Source organism: Triturus cristatus, chromosome 1_2 (assembly GCF_964204655.1).
Source record: "Triturus cristatus chromosome 1_2, aTriCri1.1, whole genome shotgun sequence".
NCBI lineage: Eukaryota > Metazoa > Chordata > Amphibia > Caudata > Salamandridae > Triturus > Triturus cristatus.
The window spans coordinates 922,702,400-922,726,075 of NC_140580.1; the positions used below are offsets into that span (position 1 = coordinate 922,702,400).

The following is a 23,676-nucleotide window of genomic DNA, read 5'->3' on the forward strand; positions in this document are numbered from 1 at the left end:
TTGCGCTATATGCCGATTACATTTTGTTTTTCCTTACCTATGTAGATAAGATGGGGCCAAGATTGCTCCGCATCATGCAGATCTTCGGGGAATCGTCGGGTCTCTACCTGAACCTACTCAAGTCCACCTTGTGGGTTTTTGGGGACGCATTGGGTCTTGGCTCTTGGGCTAGTCGGTTCGAGTGGTTACAGGGGAGATGAACTATTTGGGAGTATTCCTATCAGACTCACCTACTGTGTCTTGGGATAGGTACCTGGTTCCGGTTTGGGAACGCGTGCGGGAGGATGTTAAGACTTGGTCCCATATGCCACTGTCAATTTATGGTAGATCGGCCATATTCAAGATGGTCTCGCTCCCCCGTCTATTATATCAATCGCAGAATCACCCCTATCCGATTTCCCCCAGATGGTTCCGACAGGTTAATTCCGCCCTGGGTCAGTTTCTATGGGCGGAAGGAGCGGTGCGAGTTGCCCTACGGACATGCTTCCTCTCTCCGTACTGTGGGGGGCTTGCGACTTCCGATATTCTTTCGTATTATATGGCCTCACACCTCCTCGTCCTGAATGAGTGGTGGTATGGGGATAGGGACGACCCGGCCTGTGCAGTTGAGCGCCGCCGTATGGGGGATTCCTCCCTACACACAATACTGTACTCTGCACTGATAAGCAATTCATTGCCGTCAGCAACGAAAGTCGTTTTCCAAATTTGGCAGCAGGCCCTACGGAGGATGGGGTGGTGGAATAAACTAACGCGGGAGGCCCCTTTGTGGAACAACGGGCATTCGCCACAATTAGCCACTCTGTCTGGGTTTCGTGGATGGGATAGCATTGGCATCTCTACCCTGGGGATGTGATGCGGGGGCCGGTCCTGAAGTCCTTTCAAGACCTACAAAAGGACTTCCACATGCCAAAAACCCAATTCTATAAATATCTCCAGTTTCGGCACACACTTTCCCCTAGCCTGGAAGATTTGGAGTCACTGGCGGAGTTTAGCCCGATAGAAGCGAAGGTGTTTATGGGTGATCTTCAGGATCACAAGATCTCTAAGATTTACAAATCCCTGGTTACTCACTGCTCTCCCACACTGCAGAAGCTTAGAGGGGCCTGGGAGGGAGACGTTGGCCAACTTGATGAGGAAGACTGGACGGAGGCCTTAGCTTCCCCGCGGGGGGCGGCTATAGCGATACGACTGCGCCTGGTCCAGTTTAAATATCTTCATCGGGTATATTTCACAATGGCTTGATTGTGGAAGACGGGACTGGTAGCCTCCCTGGTGTGTCTCCAGTGCGAACGGGAGGAGGGTACCCTGATGCATACAGTTTGGTACTGTTCTTCCTTGACACGATTCTGGAGGGAAGTGAAGGCCTGCCTCTCTGAGGTGTTGGGTTGGGACCTTCCCCACTCGCTGAAGCTGGTGCTCCTACATGTTATGGATGGGATTGGGGCAACATATATAAACGCCATCTCATGTTGCTTGGGTTTGTTCTGGCAAAGAGACATTGCTAGGGCCTGGAAGGCACCGGTGGCACCCCCAGTGTCCGCATTGAAGAATGGCCTAGACTTTTGCTTGGGCTTGGAGCTGCCCATATTTACTGCAAGAGGGTGCCCGCATAAACATTTAAAAAATTTGGAAGCTATGTGCGGACTATCGAGGCTTGGAGTTGGAGACCGTTTCTACAACAGGGCCCATCAATCCAGTGTAGGTTTTACTTTGTTGGTGCAACGGTGGATTACTGTGTATTCGTGTGCTGAAATCGCTTATTGTGATGCATGTTCTATTGCTGTACCGCTCTTGGGAGGTTGTTAGTGCGATTGGGGGGGAGGGGTTGTTGGGATGGGGTTTTCACATTGTTTCTTTCATATGCATTGCTCTCTATTTTTCCTTGATCTTATTATGAAAATGGCAAAGTCTTAATGCCTTACGTTTATTATACAGAAGTCTCTGGGTTACAGAGCTCTGCCACATATGTGCTATTTGACTAATACAATCCGGGAGGTGACTGAGTACCTGCTGCCATGGTGCAGTCCAACACTGTGTGGAGAGGCACTTTCATTGCAATTGTGTCTCCAGACTTGGTGCCTTTGTGTGAGGAGGCTGAAAGTAGGGGACACAAGGACGCTTATTCCCAGCAAATCTGCTGGATTCTCCTACTGTAGCTCGTGGTATTCCAGCGAAGTGCATGATGGTACCAGTGGTTCGTGGATAGGACTACTGACGTGTCGGCACGATAATGAGCTGCAGCTGGGCCCTTCGCTATTGTGGTGGGAGGAGCTCTATAAACATTCCATCAAAAAGAGGACACTGTTCCAGGGCAGGGTCCAGAAGGTAACCCATGTGCCTTGTAAAAAGAAAAAAGAATCATAAAAAGACGTCCTAAGTAGGATAGGCCTATAAGGCAGGGGAAAGAGCATGTTTTGCCTCTTGTTGCCCTCACACACCCCGAAAGATGTCATGCTTCATCATCGGGCATGTGCTCCTCGTTGGGCCGGCGCTGCAATTCCCAACGGGTCCCCCGAAGGGTCACTTTGTCGGAGATCTTTTGAGGCATGCCGGATGGTGCATGAGGGTGTGTGGGGTGGGTCCTATCTAAGGGTAACAAAAATGCGTGCATAGTGAGTTAAAACTGCCAAGGGGTAAACCTACAAGAGGTTGTAATGATCTGAAGACCCTCTTGGTAGTATAAAAACTCTATATAAGAGTATCATCCCAAGTGGCACAATATGCCTAAGTATCATGAAAACGGCCAACATGTTTCGCGCCTCTGTTGCCGCTATGGTAATTGGCGCTTCTTCAGGACCAGGATATAAAAAGAATCTAGTGAAGTGCACGTGAATACAAGGAATAAAAATAAATACCCAGAATGCATGTCAGGGCGGGCCATTATGCTGCTCCTGATCAATACCTAGGACAAGAAAGGAAATAAACAATCAAAAGAAAGTACATAGGACGAGTATTAGACTAACTTAACCCCTTCGGTGCTCATGACGGAACGGTTCCGTCATGAGCCACGGTTGAGCTGTGCTCATGACGGAACCGTTCCGTCATGACCACGCCCGCGCAAGATTCCGTCAGCACAGCGGCGGAATCTGCGCAGCATGGAAGGGGTTAATACAACGTAGTGTGCCACACTCGTGTGCACAACATACCTATGTTAGAGAGAAAGAGGAAAAAGAGCGAGACCAGGTAAAGAATAGGAAACTCCCTCATTAAACTTAGCCCAAAGAGGCAAAACGTGGCGGATCTACTCATCATGGACATCATCTTGCAGAAAGGGTGTAATACATCCCTGTTTATAAAAATGCTGCACAACCAAATATGAGAAACCCCTGTACTTCCTGTAAATCAGAAAGACCAAAGTCCATCATATTAAATGTTAAGGTGGACTTCCATCGTGATATTCTTACCTCCCGTGAATACGAGAGTGGCTCCAGTGGCTATCAGCGTTAGACGCCTGCACCTTTATCGGGTCAGCAGAAAAACACAAACATTACAAAGGTGAACAAAATTTACACACTGGAAGCAGTCATCACATACGCAGGGGAAAGGAGAGAGGTTCCGAGACCTACTCCCCATAATCTATGAAATACTCACTCCTAAAGGAGGTACCAGTGCCCTTCCACCTTCCGCGTCCAACCGCCAGCCAGGACTGTAATGAAGGCAGCGGGACGGGGGCTTAAAATACTCGTACTCATAGGTGCCTAGGGCAATGCTCCTTCCGGGGCGTGTCATACGATCCAATCCAACAGCGCATGCGTGCAAAATGAAGCTACAAACACGCATGCGCAAATGGTTTTTCTGCTGACCCGATAAAGGTGCAGGCGTCTAACGCTGATAGCCACTGGAGCCACTCTCGTATTCACGGGAGGTAAGAATATCACGATGGAAGTCCACCTTAACATTTAATATGATGGACTTTGGTCTTTCTGATTTACAGGAAGTACAGGGGTTTCTCATATTTGGTTGTGCAGCATTTTTATAAACAGGGATGTATTACACCCTTTCTGCAAGATGATGTCCATGATGAGTAGATCCGCCACGTTTTGCCTCTTTGGGCTAAGTTTAATGAGGGAGTTTCCTATTCTTTACCTGGTCTCGCTCTTTTTCCTCTTTCTCTCTAACATAGGTATGTTGTGCACACGAGTGTGGCACACTACGTTGTATTAAGTTAGTCTAATACTCGTCCTATGTACTTTCTTTTGATTGTTTATTTCCTTTCTTGTCCTAGGTATTGATCAGGAGCAGCATAATGGCCCGCCCTGACATGCATTCTGGGTATTTATTTTTATTCCTTGTATTCACGTGCACTTCACTAGATTCTTTTTATATCCTGGTCCTGAAGAAGCACCAATGACCATAGCGGCAACAGAGGCGCGAAACATGTTGGCCGTTTTCATGATACTTAGGCATATTGTGCCACTTGGGATGATACTCTTATATAGAGTTTTATACTACCAAGAGGGTCTTCAGATCATTACAACCTCTTGTAGGTTTACCCCTTGGCAGTTTTAACTCACTATGCACGCATTTTTGTTACCCTTAGATAGGACCCACCCCACACACCCTCATGCACCATCTGGCATGCCTCAAAAGATCTCCGACAAAGTGACCCTTCGGGGGACCCGTTGGGAATTGCAGCGCCGGCCCAACGAGGAGCACATGCCCGATGATGAAGCATGACATCTTTCGGGGTGTGTGAGGGCAACAAGAGGCAAAACATGCTCTTTCCCCTGCCTTATAGGCCTATCCTACTTAGGACGTCTTTTTATGATTCTTTTTTCTTTTTTCTTTTTACAAGGCACATGGGTTACCTTCTGGACCCTGCCCTGGAACAGTGTCCTCTTTTTGATGGAATGTAATTTTGGGAGCATGGACACTGGACCATTAATTGGCTCTCTGGTCCCCCTTCTTCTGTTTTTGATAGAGCTCTATAAACATTACCAGGACACTCTGAGACGGACTAAGAGATTTGAGAAAGGCTGATTGCCAAAACCGGTCATGCCGAATTCTTTAATAAACGTCCTGTGAAGCCCCGCTGTGTCCCTTTCTTCTGTTCAGAGTGGAACGAAGGTGGTGTCATGTTTTGCGTACAGCCTGTGGTGCACTGAAAGGGACCCTTCCATCAAGTGGTCACGGAAATACACTGGCATTTGGAATTTGTATGGCTCCGAGGGATCGGAATTCCGTGACCCGCCTACTTAACCGGAGGTGACTGAGTACCTGCTGCCATGGTGCGGTCCAACACTGTGTGGAGAGGCACTTTCATTGCAATTGTGTCTCCAGACTTGGTGCCTTTGTGTGAGGAGGCTGGAAGTAGGGGACACAAGGATGCTTATTCCCAGCAAATCCACCGGATTCTCGTACTGCAGCTCGTGGTATTCCAGCGAAGTGCATGATGGTACCAGTGGTTCGTGGATAGAACTACTGACGCGTCGGCACGATAATGAGCTGCAGCTAGGCCCTTCACTATTGTGGTGGGAGGAGCTCTATAAACATTACCAGGACACTGAGACGGACTGAGGCATTTGAGAAAGGCTGATTGCCGAAACTGGTCATGCCGAATTCTTTAATAAAGGTCCTGTGAAGCCCCGCTTGTCACCTTCGTTCCACTTCCGTTCGGAGTGGAACGAAGGTGGTGATGTGTGTGTGTGTGTGTGTGTGTGTGTGTGTGTGTGTGTATATATATAATTTATTTATTTTCAGGTCCAAAGAGGGTAGAAATGTATGTGAGAAGGGCCGATCCCCTAACAATTTGCTATTTCTTCCTTTTTTTTTATGCCCCCTCCCACCCCGTCCCCCAAACGATGTCTCCTTGAAACGTGGGGTCATTTTTGGCAAGAAATCCCCACCGGCCACAGCTGTTGGCTGACGCCTGCACAAAATGGGGTTAATATACTGTAAATGCTTGTGGTCAGTAAACACTGTTCTGGTATAATGAGCCCCTTTTAATGAATGACACATAATATTAAAGGCTTTCTTTATCGCTAATATTTCCTTATCCATCTCTGTGTAATGCTTCTCTGCCTGACTGAATTTGCATGAATAGTATTTAACTGGATAAAGCTAATAAGTCATTTTTTTGGTCTGTTGTAATATTACACTCCCCACAGCAGTGTTAAATGCATCAGCCTAAAATAAATGGTTGGAGTGGGTCTGGTATTAGCAGAATGGGAGCGGAGATTAAAAGCTTTTTAGGTTGAGCCTGAGCAGCGCATGCGCTGCTCTGCGAGGCATGCTGTATTGGAGTATGTATTTGAAGTCCACCCACTCCCCGCCCATATTTGTCATTGGCTTGTGTCATTGTCCTTCGGAAATGCTGCCTTCTGATTCGTAAATAGGCCTGTTAGTCCCTCCTTAGTACCGCCTTGTCTTGTTTTGTAACCTCCCATGAGGTCGGGCCCTTTTACTTAGGTGTTACACAGTATGTCTTACTTAGTCTGTAAGCACTATTTTCTTTAACGAGTTTCACCTACTGCAGGCACGACATGCTTTCCTGCAGCGTGCTTTCACTTTCCAAGCAGCCCGGGACAATGGCAGCTGCTGCTTTGAAATGAAATAGGTCTCGCATTTACAAGAGTTTGAACTATTGGCATTGTAAATGACTATGCCTTTTATTTATGTGTGTATTATAAACACAGGTAAATAAAAGGCATTGTCATTTACAATGCCAATAGCTTAAACTTTAGCAAATGCGAAACCTATTGCATTGCAAATGCTTGCTTAATATGTCAGACCCCCTTCTCAGGGCAAACGGAGGCTACTGGGCCTCAGTTGATGGGTATTGAGTCTTTTGGCTCTGTTCTACTATGGCTGTGCAAACTTGTCAAAGTGCAACCACATCATCACTTAACTTTGAGCGATGGCGAGCAGTCAGACTTCTCAGGCAGGTAGTGTGGGGATGCTCAAGCTCCGAATTTACCAATCACCCAGCAGTGCAATAACAAATTGGGTGGTGCTTTCACTTTATAAAATAGAAGTACTAAGTTACTCAGAAAACCTAAATACTACATAAATAATAGTGAAAGGCACAATTTAGTGAAGTAGGTACTGGGGCTACTGTTTCTTGGTTTGCTATCCACTCCTGTCCATCCAAATTAGCCTCCTCCTTTAAACTAAGTGATTCTCTTCTCTTGGTAAGAATGTCCTTATTAGCATGACTGAAGGTTCAGGTGCAGATTAACCCCATCCAGTATGTTTAGTGTGCTCAGTGTATCATAGGTCTCAATAGATTTTGGTATCTTACCACAATGCAGGTCTCGGAAGTGCAGAGCAGATCCATGCAGCCAACCTACAACAGTGTGCCTTCTCTCTCCTACTTCTGGGAGAAAACATTCTTCCCAATCAGAAGCAGCCTTTTCAACTCCAGTGAGGTTGCAGTGCAGGGCAGTGTCAGGAGTAAACACTGGAGGCCCTGTGGCCAGGAATTGGGTAACCTGGAGTGGCTATGGCAGCATGGTTTGGGTCTAGTTATGGTTGCCCTCCTGCCCTCTTCTGGGTGCTGGTCATGATGTGAAAGCACAAGTAGACAGTGCCAGGCTAGGGGTCATAGATGTATGAGCTGCTGTTGCACTTCTTGGTCACAGTAGCAAGGGATAAACCACACTTGCACTTCTCTGGTCGCTGTGGCACTGACAGCCACAGTTCTGAGGTTCCAGGCTGTAACATCTACCTGGAGAATCTAATGCTCACCAACATCAGGGACATGGAGATCGCTCTCCTCCATCCTCTTTTCTCAGGCAGAGCCGATCAGCCCTAGGTTCTTGCTGCTTCTTCCTCTTCCTGGAGAGTCACCTCCTGCAGGGTTGGCAAGCTCCTTCCCTTTCTCAGCAGGCAGGTTGGCTTCTAGGCACCTTGGGTCAGATGAACAGCTTCTTCGAGCAAGCAAGACTTCAGATGATGTCCCCTCACCCCTAGAAAGCTGGGTGTCAGGAAGACGCCAATTCTAGCTGCACAGCAATCTTCTGAGTACTATTGAGAGCACTTCCTTCTTTGGTCATTTATAACTCGTAACTGGGTTAACAAGTGGTCAGTGGCTCCCACTTTTTTATGGTAGACCCAGACAGGAGATGTGGATCCACTGCATTCTCATTTAATTCGTATTTAGGGTGGTTCTTCTTTCAAGTGTCCCTTTCAGGCTGCTCTCCAGAAACAGCCTTTGTGTAGAGGGATGCTCTTCACAACAGGGTGAGGAGCCTCAAGCACTTACAAAAGAGGCACAAAGAGGTGTGAACTTTCTGCAGATGGCTGTTAAGAGTCACACTGAAGAGTGTTCAGGGGAAATGCAAAACGCTGGCCTCACCTGAGGGTCCTTTTTAACTTTACCAACGAGTAGTCCCACCCTTCCACCCACTATCTACCAAATGGCAGCGCTACAGAAAGACTAATCAACAGCACCTATCAAAAGGCCTAATTAAATTACTAAAGGAGACTTGTCTCCTCTCTCCCCACTTCACTGTCTAGGTATTCTCCCTTGAACTTCAGACATGTGAGCTGTACGCTTTCACTGTCAGGTAAAACATCCTCAGTTCTATCTTGTATACAAGGCCAGGCCTGGGGCAATTAAAAGGGCCCCCTCAGACCTCCAATGGTCTGGCTCACTCATACACACAATGCATGTACCATGCAAGCCCCATACACAAACCTACACAAAATACACTTGGGATGTGGTAATTTACACAAGTAGGTCAGTTGAAAGTGTGGGTTGAAAGAACTCAAATGCTTCTTTTTCAACATGGTTTGAAAGAAGAAATTAAGGACAAGTTGGTCTGTTAGCAACATCCTACTACCTCTTAAATCTTTATCGTTGTAGTGGTGGTCATATAAATTACAAGAGAGACAAAAGAAAATCCGCAGGAAGCAATTAAAAATTTTCCAGAGTTTTTCCTTCTGGTCGATTAAATGTTTCAGAGGACCCATTGCCTCAAGAGGAGCCTGTGAAAGTAGGCCTGGAAGAGAGAAAATGCAAGTAGTTGATAGTTAAGTTTTCCCTTAACAACAAACAACAGGTATTGCCTATGTGAGCGCAATTGGCTTTGCCAATGGCTGCTGTTCAGCATGGCTAAAAGTTAGTGGCATGGCATAAAGTGGCATAGAGTGAAGTGGAGAAGAGTGGCTTAGGCTGAAGAGGAGTGGCTTAGAGTGGCACTTTTCTGACCCAATTGTTTAATTCTGTCCGCAAACTAAGAAACAATGTGTGGTCTGTGCTGAATGTCTGCCGCCAGTGTCACATTTTGTTTACCTCATTAGGGTAACTTTCCCCAACGGACATTATCTCAGAAAAAAACTCTATTGTGACAATACATTGTTGTAGACTGTGATATCAGCACTTACGTGCTGCAGTGCAAAAATGTCACATTTTCTTTCCAGCACATGTTCTTGTTTCAAAATATTAGTTATAGTGCTACTTGGAAATGGAACACAAACCACCATCATACATGAAGAATAATGAGAGCAGATGCATGTGGCTGAATGGCCAGAGCTGCAGACTTTGGAACTGGGGAACTAGATTTGAGTTTCGTTGTCGGTTGAAAATCTTGTGATTTCTCCACATGCCTACAAAAATGAATGTGTCCTTATGTAATGTAACTGGTGCTCATGAAAAACTACAAACAAAACAGTTTCCTCGTGTGCCTTCTAAAACTTGCTCACACGGAAATACTGTTTCGGTGTGAGCACGTGCAAATATTTCAACCAGAGATAAAACAAGCATTGGCATAGCCAATAGGTCTCGCCTCTGGGACCTTTATAAGTGTTTAGCCATGCAATAGTTGATGTTGTTGCACCAAGGATATTGTGCTGGATAACCAAACACTTATAAGGTCCCAAAGGTGAGACCTATTGGCTATGCCAATGCTTGTTAGGTCCAGCCTACCAGACAGCACAGTAAAAAAAATTTAAAATGGCATCTGCATCAAGCATATGTAATGACAAATGCCCATGCGTACAACATGACACACAGCTGTGTCATCTTTTTAATTTACTTTTGTTCATTCACGCTGTACAGCATAAACAAAAAAGCACTGGCAGAGCCAACGGGTCTCAAAGGCTTTGCCAATGCTTCTTTTTCCCATCCATCCTAGATTTCCAAACTCAGACACCACCTCCAATGTAAAACCCCCTAAATCACATCCGTAATGTTTCTAGATTGCTCAGTATCTGGTCAGCACAAGATGTGCAAGTTGCGTGAATATCTAGCATTATCTCCTCGAGGCGCACAAATAAAGGAGGGGTTCAAAGCTGGCACTCCACAGTAGTCTCCCGCTTGATACACAGTCGCTTCTACTTTTGTGATCCTGCCATCTGCACAAACCATCCCTCACTTAAGGGCAGAAAGTGTTGTATCTGCATTATATTGAGGTCACAACCCATGTCTCAGCATATTATTACATCGGGAGTGAGTGCTCTGTATTCTTTGTTCTCACCTTAAGACTGCTGAGCTTTGAATTTCCCAGACTGTGTGTTACTGGGAGTGCAAGCAGCAGCCGTGCCTCTGGGCTCCTGCACTAAGCTTCACTACATGTGTAATAAAGCCTACATTCACTACAAAGATGATTCAGCTTCTGCTTCCTTCACAACACTCACACAGTGCAGGCATCATCAATGGAGGTTTCACAACAATCCAGAGTCAAGCGCAGCTAAACAGAGGCAATTACCGCTTCTCACTCGAGCACAGGCAAGGGTGCTTCCCAAGTCCACCTATTGTGTGTGAAGACCCCATGGCAGCTCCTGGTGTACATGTTCTGTGTGCCCGTTTGTCTACACCGTCCCATCACCGAATTAAGAACACGTATTTTCAGCCTTCCAAGTACAAAAGAGGCACAGTAGCTGCTGCTGCACACAGCGGTAGTAGGGAAGGGGTGATGACATGGTTTTCGGAGCCGCTGGCAGAGCAGGGCAGGGCAGAGAAGGGCATAACACAGACACACGGAGGCCAAGTGGGAAGTACGGGGTAGGCGCTGAGGAACAGAGAGAGGTGAAGAGGCCGCTGCTGCTCCTCAGAGAGAGGGCGATGGGTCGGGTCTCTGGAAGGACCTGCCCTCTTGGAAGTCCCACAGAGGCCAGCTAGCGGCTGCTCAAAGAGGATTAGTAAGGATGGTTCACTCAAAGATGTACCTGCAAGACTTCCCCCTACTACGCAGACAAATTAAAACCTGCGACGAAGACCCCCAACCCCCACTCCTTACCTGTGCTACTGCGAACGAACAGAAGCGCATTTCAAGGATAACCAGCATTGGCCGCGCGGCCGCGTTACGCTATAATAAAATATAGTTAAATAACATTTGTAAATCAGTAAATATGTTTAACATAAACAGAAAGCCCTTAGTGGCAACAATTTGAATACTTTTAAAAGGCTATCAAAGATACAATTGTGGATTTATTAGGCCATGCATTGCATGGTGCATGTAATTGAAGATCTGCCCTCGGTCCATGAAAAACATGCAGAGCAAAAATAAAGAAGAGTCGCTGTTCTTTCTTTTTGTTGACGATCATTATTTGAAACCCACGAGGACCGCCAGCAACTGCAAATAATCAACGCTGAAATGATTATGAAAGTTAGCAAACAGCACCACACAGTGTTTAGCAGGGGGATTTAAGCGTTACTGAAATCCATTGTAACGAAGCCACAAGACGTGCGGCCGAGTGGTGCTAATGACCCGTGAAAGACAGGTGGCGGCTGCGCGCGTGCACGCTCACGTGAACGCAAGCGCTAGGCCAGCCAGTAGCACTTTGAAAACTCACCTACTAAATGTCTCGCAGAGCAGCGCGTGCGCTGACTCAGCGAGACCTAAAAATGGAGTGGAAGAAGCACATAAGGCACATGGCAGATGAAGGGGCACTCACACGAGAAAGTGCAGCAATGAGCCCCATAATCTGCAAGCAACTGGCATAATTAGGGGGCAAGAGCACGGTTCAGAGAGCATGGCAGGAATATGCATTTTTTATTAGAAATGTCTGGATTACACCAAATGCCATGCAAAGCTGCTGCCCAATGGGCAGTAGTACACATACCAACCTCAGCCAACTCCTAGGTGTTTCTTCTCTCGAGTTGGCCACACAGAGCTTACATTTCAGCTGTGGGTCTGAGGGTTCGATAGACCGAGGCAGGCATTTTGCAATGAGAGATAATCTTATACTTTCAACATACCAATCCTGGCTGCTGCAGGTCAGTGCCTTCTGAGTCACAGCACAGCAACTTCAGCTGCAGAGCTATTGTCACAGGAATAAGTTATATTCATGTCCAGTGAACTGTTTTGTTTATTCGAAGTAAAAACAACACTGTCATTTTGACAGTGCTATATGTACAAGCTGTGATGGGGAAATGGGTGGGTAGCCGAGTTAAGCAGCAAGGCAGGAGGGTGGTTAGGGGACAGGCAAGCAATGGGGAGGGTGGGAGGAAGCAATGAGGACGAATAGCGAGTGGGGGAGGGTGCAAGGACGATGTGGGATGAGCGCCAGGCAGGAGAGGAGATGGTCTGCTGATGCACTCATATGGAGTGCTAGATAACACATTTTAAAAACTTTCCTATTTAAGAATTGTTGGTATTCTTTTTCATAATAATGCAACTCATAATGCCACCAAGGTTTCACTATTCCTTTTGTATGCAAGGAATTCATCTAAGAGTTTTACCTTCTTTCTTCTCATATTGGTCCTTTGTTTCCAAAGGTCACGAATTATTTTGATCAATAATCAAAGTATAGATGGTGTGTTTCTGAAAGTTTACACAGTTCTAAGGTCAAGATAAAGGAATATGCTGCAAAAAAATTTTTTTCTCCTTTTGCCCCTGGTGAGAAAATTTGGCTTCCTCCTCCTTCTTTCCCTGTTTATAGGCTGTCTGGTAAATTTCAATCATATTTTTTTGGCCGATTTGTCATAATTCATCAGATCAATCCTGTGGTCTTTTGAATTAGGTTGCTAACACTTGTGAGATTCATTCTGTCCTTCATTCATCCCAACTGAATCCATAGGTTTCTGATGAGCAGTGATACTGCGGAGTTCAACAATTGTTAAAGGATATCACACTTTGTGTGCCATAGTGCCTTTTCCAAGATAGTGATCTGTGCTGATTTGTATAGCACATTGGGAGAGAAACAGTATGAGGGAAGAGAACAGTTCCATTTGTACAGAGAAAGCCACTAATCATCCTCTGTAACGTTGGGCACATATAAAAAAAATATCCATTGACTACCATTAACTGCCACCAACTATTGGTTTGTCATGGCCTGGACGCAAGGACAGTTGTCACCAATATTAAAGAAAGCATCACTTTGAGTGGACCCCATCTCCAGTTGAGTCAAATACTCTACTGATGAACTACAAAATCTTGTAGAGAACTTACTGTTGGACTCCATGGCAAAAACATTAAACTCTACAGCTCTCTTCATCTTTCTGGTACATTTGTCTGTCTTCAAATACTTTCTTATCTGAGAAGCATTTCACTGCACAGCAGAATGTAATCTCCACTCTGTTCCCTTCATATAGTTAGATGGACCTCCCACACAAACTTCTCAATGTTCTCTAGTGTCATAAAATATGGGACTCTCTATAGCTCTCCGTGGTATCCTGCTCAGGACAGACTCGCACAGAGCAGGACAGAGAACAGCCCACTGTTAGCACAATGCAAAGATGTAATGTCCAAAGGGAGAGTGTAGAATCCAAAGAAAGGATTCTACACCCTCCATTTGGACATTACATCTTTGAATTGTGCTAACAGGTTGTTCTCTGTCCTACTCTGTGCATGTCTATCCTGAATCTTCACAAAACAACACCAGTCATTTTCATGGTAAATTCCTCAACATTACCAGTCCCAAATTCTTTTGATGGGGAAATAAATAGTCTTAAATAAATACTTAATTTTTGCCCTCAGTCATAAATAATGATTCTTGCCACAAAAGCAGAATTGATCATTTAGGTGTGTCAGTAGTTTTTTTTAGGTCCTGCCTGGGCAGCGCATGCGCTGCTCTGCGAGGCATGCTGTATTGAGGAATGGAATAAAAGCTCCGCCCATTTTTTGCCCATCTTTTCAATTGGCTCCTGTTGCATTCCTTTCAAAATTGTTGCTTTTCATTCGTAGATAGGCTTACTACTTCCTCCTTGGTACCGCCTTTGTCTGCATTTGTAACCTCCCATAACGGCTGGACATTTTACTTGTGGACTTACACGTCTGCTTTATCAAGTCGGTGAGCACTATTTTCTGTAATGGTCTTCCGCTATTTCACCCACGACGTCGCCGCCCGCTTTTACATTGTTATTATTAACGTATTTGTTTTTTAATTTGCAGTGCGGTCCACTTTCACTTTAGCGGCCGTGCTTTTGTATTTAAATAATTTGCAGGGAACGCTTTCACTTTAGCGGTCGCGCTTCTTTATTTAATTAATTTGCAGCGTGATCCGCTTTCACTTTAGCGGCCGCGCTACAGAAACTTGCTTGCTTTTTCGTTTTTATGTGAAACCGCTCTATACCGTGCTTTAACTTTAATGTTGACCGCACCCCTTTCTTTAGAAACTGCTTACTGTAACCTGAATACGGGTGCATCATCTAAAGAAAGGGGCAGGGCCACCATTAAAGTAGTTTTGCATTTGCGAGAGCTTGAGCTATGGGCATTAGGAATGACCATCCATTTTATATATGTGTTGCTTTTGAAAACCCATAAATAAAAGGCATTGACATTTATAATACCAATAGCTTAAACTCTCGCAAATGCGAGACCTATTGCATTGAAAAAGATTGTTAAATGTGCATATATATTTTCAACACTCGACAAACGAGGGAGAACACAGAATAAATGAGAATATTGCTAATTTCATAAAATAAACCATCAAATTGCAGTAACATAAAGCACTCTCCAGACCCAGTATTCCAACTAAAACCAATCATGCTTACAACTACTTTATCTCCCGGTCAACAGATGATAGCACAAATCGGCGGGGCATAACCTAAACGAGTCGGAGATTCATCCCAAAACACCACTGTCAGGAGTACTTAGACACACAAATTCAGGTCTACCGTGGTGCTAAGCATAACACAATAATCACAGTATCAGATGAAACAAGATACATTAGAGTGATTTTAATCAGTGCAGTTGGAGAACTCCACTAGTAACGCTTACAGGACAGGACAGTCTTGCCACATCTGAACATCCTTCAAAATAGCACATTTTGTATTGGACCACTTACAAACATTTTGAATGCAAAGAAAGCTGGAGATGACAATTATCAAATGCTGTATGAGAAGATGGACATTACAAATTCATTTTTTTTAGTATGCAATAATGTTTGCTTAATGTGTATGCCATTGCACAATTTAATGTAGCGATTATATTATTTGCTGTTTAAGTGTTCTGCAACCAGTTGGTATTCTAGCTTTGTCATCACGTGCCGGGGTTGCAGTTTTTCTTTGAGTTTAATATTCCAGCTTTTTATCAGGTCCTGTGATTGCAGTTTTCAGTAGAATTTAATATTTTGGCTCTATCAATTACTGTGATCATATTTTCTGACCACTCTTTTTAATTTTCCGCGATATCAGTTTTTTGATTGCATCTCGATTCCCTGTTAATGGGTTAACCTACAGAGGATAATTTTTAGATAATGCAACTCTAACACAGTGAGCAAGGTTTGCCTCGTTTTGTTTCTGAGCTTTGCTGTCTAAAAACATTCACCGACTCAAAGAAATATTATGTTAAATGAACTGACTTTACACATTGCAGGCACATAAAACGGGTGCTTGGCTCTGCACTGTAGCATAAAAACTCATCTCAATATGTCCCCAGCAGTGACTGATAGTTGTTTCATGACTAGGTGACGCAGTGACAGGAACTATACAATTGTGTATCGAGGATTCATAATAAGCATTTTAAGCATAATGTTCCCGGGGTTGTTGTGATCTGACCTCTGTGAAGTCAAAGGCTAGGTGCTTTGTTATTGCCACTAGTATCCACGATTTCAGTATAGAAAGCTAACCGATAGCCCTTGCAAGCCTATTTTAATATGTGATTTCATTTTTATTCTGAGGCTTCCTCGTGGTGTGTAAGTTAATGATTCAAAGGCATTGCATGAGTTATAACTATTGTTTGAGAATACACAATCCCGGGGAATTGTGGATTTTCAAAGCAACATTGCTAAACATGTACCAAATATTTCAGTAATTCACTCTCATCCAATTATGATGAATTTTGGTTTGGATAATAAATTCTAAGAATGTATTCTGATGAAAACAAAGCTTTTCTTTGCCATCATGTGTTTCGCAAGTAGGCTTTTCTTAAATTAATTAAGATGTCCTTTGCAGCAAACTGTAAGAGATTCTTGTTTGCTAATATCAGCCCTCCTACCCTCAGCATCCACTACTTTAACAGCATGTGATGGGTCTCTTCCTTTATGGACATTTTCAGGGTTAATTAGTTAGGTTGTAGGAAGAGAGTACTAATAAGGGGTACAGTTCCTGCCAATTTAGCCCTTAAGGAGTATCACCATAACCTCCATGGCGAAAGAACACAAGTTTAAAGATGACCATTCAGATGTACCAGAGACATGGGCAACAAGCGACAGGTTTGAAGCAGGCCCCGCTGCTGGACGATTTGTTTAGCACTAGGCCTGGATTCAGTGTGTTCAACAGCCAGAAGGGTACCATAATGACAAGAAATGCTGTGGAAAAAGGAAAAAATGCATCAGAATTTAGAAATGTCTTGATCAGAGAATGTAACATTAACATTGTATTAGTTAAGGGGAAATTAAATCATTTGCCCCCTGCAATCTAGCATTCCAACATGGACTAGACATTTTAATTTTTTGATCTCTGAAATGACTCCGAGTACTTCTTTGCAAATTTTTTCTTGCTTGAAATTGTATATAAAAATGGATCCAAGCAACCCACTTTGTGCTAGTCCCAAGCTCTTATTTATCAAGGGAAGGAGTGCTCCGCAGAGTACTAAGAAAGCCACTGTGTATCCAGGGCAGGCATCTCCCCGACAGCTATTATCTCAGAGATGAGTACGCATCACCTGAAACCACTACTTTGTGCTGGAGGGGCTGTGGATCTGACCAGAAGCACCCAGAATCCTGCCTGCCTTCTGAGAGAGGGAAGGAGTCTACCTAGCTCCTGTGGAAGAAGAGACATTCTAGGAAGAGACTAGTCCTGCATGTCCCTAATATCTCTTGGAACATCCAGAGAGAGCTGACTGCATGCAAGTGAGCTAGAGGAAACTTGTGTCAAGTGGGTCCCACTCCTGCCTCATCCCAGCTCCTGGCTGCAACCACAACTGCTGATATCATTGTAAGTCCAGTCTGGGCTGCAAACATCATGGCTATAGTCTGCCCTTAAGAAGCCTAGAAGCGTGTCTGCTGACAGAGGGAAGGACTGGGCCTCACCAGGAAGGAGATGACCAACATGCTTCTGGCGTCATGAGCACCCAGATGAAATTGGCAAACTTTAAAGATCAGACTATGAGTGATCTGTACTGAGACGGGGTCCCCGGGTCTCTCTGTGCTGTATTGATGAAACTGTGGTTGAGAGTATTTAAGAAGTGTGCCATTATCAAACAACCGGAAAGCCTGCTGTGAGGTTTAGTGGCCGATGCTCTCGCTGCTGACCCAAGAATGAAAGTGCCATCAAAGCAGGAAGCCTCAAACTGACCTTATGGCTGCAACTGCCTCTTCACCTGAAGGTGACTTGGCCTGAGGCTGCAACTCCTGCTAGCACCAAATAGCAGTGACCACAAAGGGCCCTGCTGCCAAGAGCTGGTGCAGCTGCCTGAGCCTGCCTAAGTCAATTCCGCAGGGATCGACCTGCTCACAGTTGCTTCTGTGATGAACACGCCCTGAATGAGGTCTACCATACGGGCCGGGGAGCGCCAATCCCGCACCTGTGTGCTAATATCCCAGACAGCTGCAAGCAAATGCAGGTAACTGCTTCGCCTAGCTGCTCATGGGAATAAGAGCGACTGAGATGTGCACCATAAACCTGCACGTTTGCTGAAATTGCCCAACAGATACAAGGGAACTTTGAACAATCTGCACCTGAGCCTAATCCTCACCTACTCTCTAGCGTGCGAGACAGAAATTGTAGGACGCCTAACATCAGAGGGAGAAAAGATGTTTGTGGGAGAAAGAGGGGAGGGTGTTGTACTTTTTGATTAGTGCAACCTATTACAACTCCATATACTGGATCGATTAAATGGACTGGGCGGTATTTATTTATATAGCACAAACTTGACACGTAGGTATCAGAGCGCTTTACATGTGCACCACAGACAGACACATTTTTTTGTTGTTGTTACGCACAGGGAGATTTTGTGATATGCCCAGAATCACAGGATGTCAGCATCCTTGCCGAGACTCGATCCCGGTTCCCCAAAGTCGAGGTCGACCACTCTAGCCATAAGGCCACATCCTCTATTATTGTGATTGTTGTTTGATTGAATTCTGAGCTCTTGCTCCCTACATTACCTCCTGAGAAGCCTGTGAGTGATCACTCTTGTTACCTTGAAAATCAAGCATAGAGAGGGTTGTACTTGGTGCAGTTAGCAGAGCAATAGTAGGACAAGCCCCAGGACATCAGTGGCAAACTACTTCAACCATCATGGTTGGGTTCAAATCAGATTTTAATATTTTTTTAAATGTGTATTCTTGGACGTCCTCAAACCTGGTTTTACAGACCTCTGTGAATTAACATTCTAGATAGTTCTATAATTTAACCTCTTCGTGCCCACACCTAAACATTTTTAAAATGCTAATTTCTCAAACTTCTGAACCGATTTACACCAAACCAAGCAACAGCACCTCGTAGAGCAAAGTTCCACCTTCATGACAAATTTAGTGCAATAACATTCAGCCTTTTTTCTGTAATGGAAATGGGAAATGTCACTTTGTTGACCAACTTTCTTCATATATTTTGCCCCACTTGATGGATTGCTGCAAACCTGCCATGCGAAATCCAAAGTGGACAAACGTTTTTATTGGAAAGTTTTATGCAGAATAGTCAAACAGCGCCAAAGTTATGAGAAAACAAAAACATTTTTTTCAATGGAAATTGTGACCTAACCAGAACTACACTAGTGCTTTTGCCACATTTGTAATGTGACTTTATGGTTGTTTTCAATGCCGTCTTTGTTTAGTTTTTTTAACCTTTTTTGTGTGCGTATGAATTGATCAATGGACTTTTCTTCTAATTGAACAATTGATTATGCTTTTGGATTTAGCCATTTGTGATTAAACAGTTTAAGTAAAGGGCAACCTAGCTGTTTCTGCATTCGCCCTGGAGCATTTAGTGGTATTTAATACATAGTTATTATTTTGATTCAACCATTTTTTCTTTCCTTCACTCTTAGGGGCACATGCATCAAGCAAAATACAATTTGCGAATCGGCCCGTTTTCGACCGGTATTGAGCTATTTGGGATGCATCAAGGCCAAAGCACATTGCAAAATAGGGAATCGCAATTTATGTGATTACCTATTTTGCGAATGCATTTAGGTAATCGCATTTTGCAATTCCCTAAATCCAATGCAGGAAGCATGAAAAATTTGCAACCCTGCTTTTAGGATTTGCAAATTACCACCAACTTCAAGTTGGTGTTAATTTGCAAATCCTTAGAAAAATTTACTTTTTGCATTTTTCTAAATGCCATGTGGCGCACACACATGTCCTTAGGGCATGTATGTGTGCCACATGTGCACACTTACCTGTATTGGGTGTATCAGGGTGGCCTTTCGCCCACAAATTGCGAATGCAATCCCATTCATTCCAATGGGCCTTCTGTCCCATAGGAATGAATGGGAAACCATTAGAATGTGTAGGGATCGATAATATTTTAGCGAAACCTACATGTTTAGACAATTGCCATTCCTTAATAGTGATTCCTTAATGATCACTATTAAAGGAATCACAATTGCCTAACTTGATGCATGGTCCCCTTAGTCTCTTGACTATCTTCCAATGTACTTGATGTACTAGATTGTCTTCCTTTGCACTTGATAGGTTGTGTTTTGCAGGGTTGGGAACAGTGCTTATTTTTCTGGAGTAATCCTCGTGCCTTTGGTTTCTATGCTCCAAACATCAGCACCTATTTCTCAGGACCCTTACAAGACAGTCACTCTCTGCGTAGTAACCATTATACACTGAGTCTGACCCACACGCAGCCGCCTCCCATTGGCTGACAACCATTCTGGTGGTTAGGCTGATCTGGTACAGTCCATAAAGGCACACTACCTTCTCTGCCTTCTTGTGTAGGGTGCCTCGCTCTACCTTTCCTTGTCTCTCTGTGGCTGTACTTCTCTGTGCTAGTCATGACCTTGATGACCGCCCAGTCACTGTAGCCTGCACAGAGGAGGTGTCACTGGTCCTCTTAGCTAATGTACGGCACGTCGGTGCATGGACATGGCATGTGAATCTGTTGTATGCCTGACTATAGTGTAGAAAAATATTCTCCTAAAAACTTTCTTAACCAGAATATCAACTATCACATTGTTGTGACTAATGAGTGTATATATAGGTAAGTAAAGATTTACTATTCTTCCCTTCTGCATCACTTGAATATATGTTTATTGTCACCATACCTGCATGTGGAGTAATAGTAAATTTCTACTTAACTATATATGTTTACTTTCAATATATTGTGGTGGCTGATATGCTGACTACAGTATTTAGGTAAGACAATTTTTAAACACCATATGCATGTAGAATACCTGTGTGGGAGAAGTCGCAGCACCAAACCCCACACCTTGCACAAACATGACCCCCATTCCAGCATGCATCGCCAACAGAGATGGTAGCCCAAGGGCAACAGTCTGGTATCCACTTGTTTCTATATTGGACATATCCTTCCATTTGCTTTGAGGGGTTCTTTTTGATCATGGATAAAAACACAGGCAGCACCGGGCAACACTGCAACTCCACACCACCACTCAACCTTAGATATCAGTTATCTGTCTCCTCTTGAGTGCTGGTTAAACTATTATTAATACTTAAAACGTTAATACTTAAACAGAAATTTTGAAAAAAGATTATCTTTCCCCAGTTTGAGCTATTGTTTTGTTACATATGCCTCAATGTTTTGAAGTCGGTGTGAGAAACACAAAAATGCAGGAGCCCAGTTCAGTCCGTGTGAGAATGTTCTTACTGCAACATAGTTAACTCAATTTGGCTAATGAAGACATATGGACCCATGTCACTGAAAAGCAATTGTTTTACACATTTTAATTGTATTAGTTTGTAACACGCTCAGTCAAGTATTTTATAGGCCCAAGTGTACAGAGCAGGATTTCTCTTGAGACCCCTTGATTTGATTTTGTGTGTAGCTATTTCCTTACGATTATTATTAATATTTATTTTGTACCTTTTGACTGTGCTTCGTTTTTGAGTTTTTCTGATCGCTCATCCTTACTTAATGTGCACTTATTCTGTAGTGATTACATGGCACTGCTTCATGAATCTTTACTGTCTGTTACGAAACAGCTTAAACATATAGAAGTCCAAAGAATCCTAAATCTGTAACAAACGTGTTAGACCTTGCTCTTTTGACAAGTTTATTTACCAACTTTTTGCCTTTTGGCTCCTATTTGTCTGACACTGTTTTCGTTGGCTATAGGATTCTGGGCACTTTACAACTGCGGACGAGTACTAAAGTGCATATGCTCTCTGTATAAATTGTGATATGATTGGTTGTCTAGGATTGGCATATTTGATTTACGGGTAAGTCCTTAGTAAAGTGCACGGTGTGTGCCAGGGCCTGTATTTTTTTTTAGCAAACTTTATTGGTTTTATTCATGCATTGTAACACCTGTATCAGCAAATTAAAGCTTACGATTTTGCCCTTTTACTGCATTTCTATAGTTCGCAGGCGATAGATATACAGAAAAGGCTATACTCTGTGAGCAAGTATGTAGCTTAGGTGTCCATTACATGATTAATGCAACACAACTCATTCATTCATATTTAGGAATCTCAAACACAATAGAACAACTCCCTTCCCTCCTTTCCACTTAACTATTTACATGAGAGTGTAAGTATAAGTATGAAGAAGCTTGTAGAGCGCTCGAATGCCAAACGGCGTCTTGACGCTGAAGTGTGTATGGTCGATGAGAGAGGGACAGTCACTAGTGGATATTAAACAGCTGAGACTTCAGGCATTTCCTAAAAAATGCAAAATTATGTTGAAGTCGCATAGCCACTGGTAGCTTATTCCATAATTTAATTGCACAGTTGGCAAATGAGCGACCGCCCCATCTTGCTAGTCTAAATCTGGGGGTGCAGATGAGGCCAAGACTGGCCGAACGCAGGTCACGAGAGGGAGTGTAGAGCCTGAAGCTATCCCTTCCGTCAGTTGCACCCCCACCAAACCGTGCCCGGTGTACCAGACAAAGCGCACCGGGCTTGTACGTTTCAACTCTGTTGAGATGCTATTTTTGGGTTATCCTATCCTGATGCTGTGCATTTTCGTCTGTTTTATTTATAGGCTTAACTTTTATTCTCTAAATTCAGTAATGGTTAGGGAGTGTGTTAGTGTCCTATTTCATGCTATTGTGCTGGGGTTCCGTAGTTTTGAATGTTTCCAACATCGTGTCCCACTCCATTGAAATTGGTGTTTTTCTTAGGCCTCTATATTCTTCCCTGCGTATAACTGCACTCTCCGACCTTCCCCAGAAGATCACCTCCTCATGCCAACTTTGTGCAGTAGGTGGCAAGGCCGATTTCCAACGCATGGTAATGGATCATTTTGAAATAAGTAAGGCCAAATCTGTGAATCTAATCTGTACCTTCCGGTTCTTAGTGCGTTGGTGCAGACCTACTGTACAACATTCTGCTGTGTCCCAGTTTGTAGTCCCCATTACAGTTCCAATTGTACTTATAACATGAGCCCAAAAGGCAGAAATGCGTGGACATGCCCATGTCATGTACATAAACTCAGCGTCCTGCGCGTGACATCTTAGGCATTTTTCTTGTGCTCCTGGATACATTTTGTTTAGCCGGTGTGGTGTGAGGTAAGCCCTATGTATCACCATATACTGTATAAATTTAAATTTAGTATTGCTTGATACTTTTTAAGGGTATTCCAGAAGGGAGTCCCATTCCTTATCCGACAGTTCCCTGCCCAGATCTCTATCCCATTTCTCTCCTAGAGTTGTAAGGGGTGTTGCTGCATGTGAGCAAATGACTCGGTAGATCCAATTGATCAAATGACGACCGTTGCCCATTAGATATAGGGTGTGAACTAGTTTGTGTTTAGGAGGATTAGTGTTATCATGTGCCAGTGTTTTCTGATATATTTAGTTAAATTTGCATGTAAAATGAACTAGGATCCTGGAACTCCCCGTTCATGAGTAAAGTCCTCAAGATTCAGCATCATATCATCGGCAAATAGTGTCCCTGCTGTTGTCACTCCTTCTCTTTCCCATTTGTGTATGCTACGTTTAAATACTAACCCTGTAGGAGGAGGAATCCCCAGCAGTGGGGTATTGGGGGCATATGGGATCAGCTGGTTTGTGTATTGCAGTTCTGTCCTCCAGTAGGTGAGGGCTATTTTAAATAATGGTGGAGCTGTTGGTGGGATCTTGCTTTAGGGCAGTAGTAAGGTGTGCAGAGTATCTTGGGCCAGGGCTTGCGGCCTAAATCCTAGTTCATGTAAGTTGCGTCCATCAAGCCAGTATGCAAGCCATTGCAGCTGACCCGTGAAGCAATATACATGGAAAT

At 44.0% G+C, this 23,676-nt stretch overlaps 2 protein-coding genes across 5 annotated transcripts in view; one reads left to right on the forward strand and one right to left on the reverse strand.

Moving 5' to 3' along the window:
• The window catches only part of NMNAT1 (nicotinamide nucleotide adenylyltransferase 1), a 260,444-nt gene that overhangs the window by 48,407 nt on the left and 188,361 nt on the right, over positions 1-23,676 (forward strand). The window lies entirely within an intron of this gene.
• The window catches only part of LOC146868336 (uncharacterized), a 57,817-nt gene continuing 49,191 nt past the window's right edge, over positions 15,051-23,676 (reverse strand). For both annotated transcript variants that reach the window (XM_085609800.1, XM_085609798.1), the window contains exon 7: positions 15,051-16,635. In XM_085609800.1, coding sequence (XP_085465926.1) covers positions 16,505-16,635 — 131 coding nt within the window. In that variant the 3' untranslated portion in view covers positions 15,051-16,504. The remainder of the gene's footprint in view (positions 16,636-23,676) is intronic.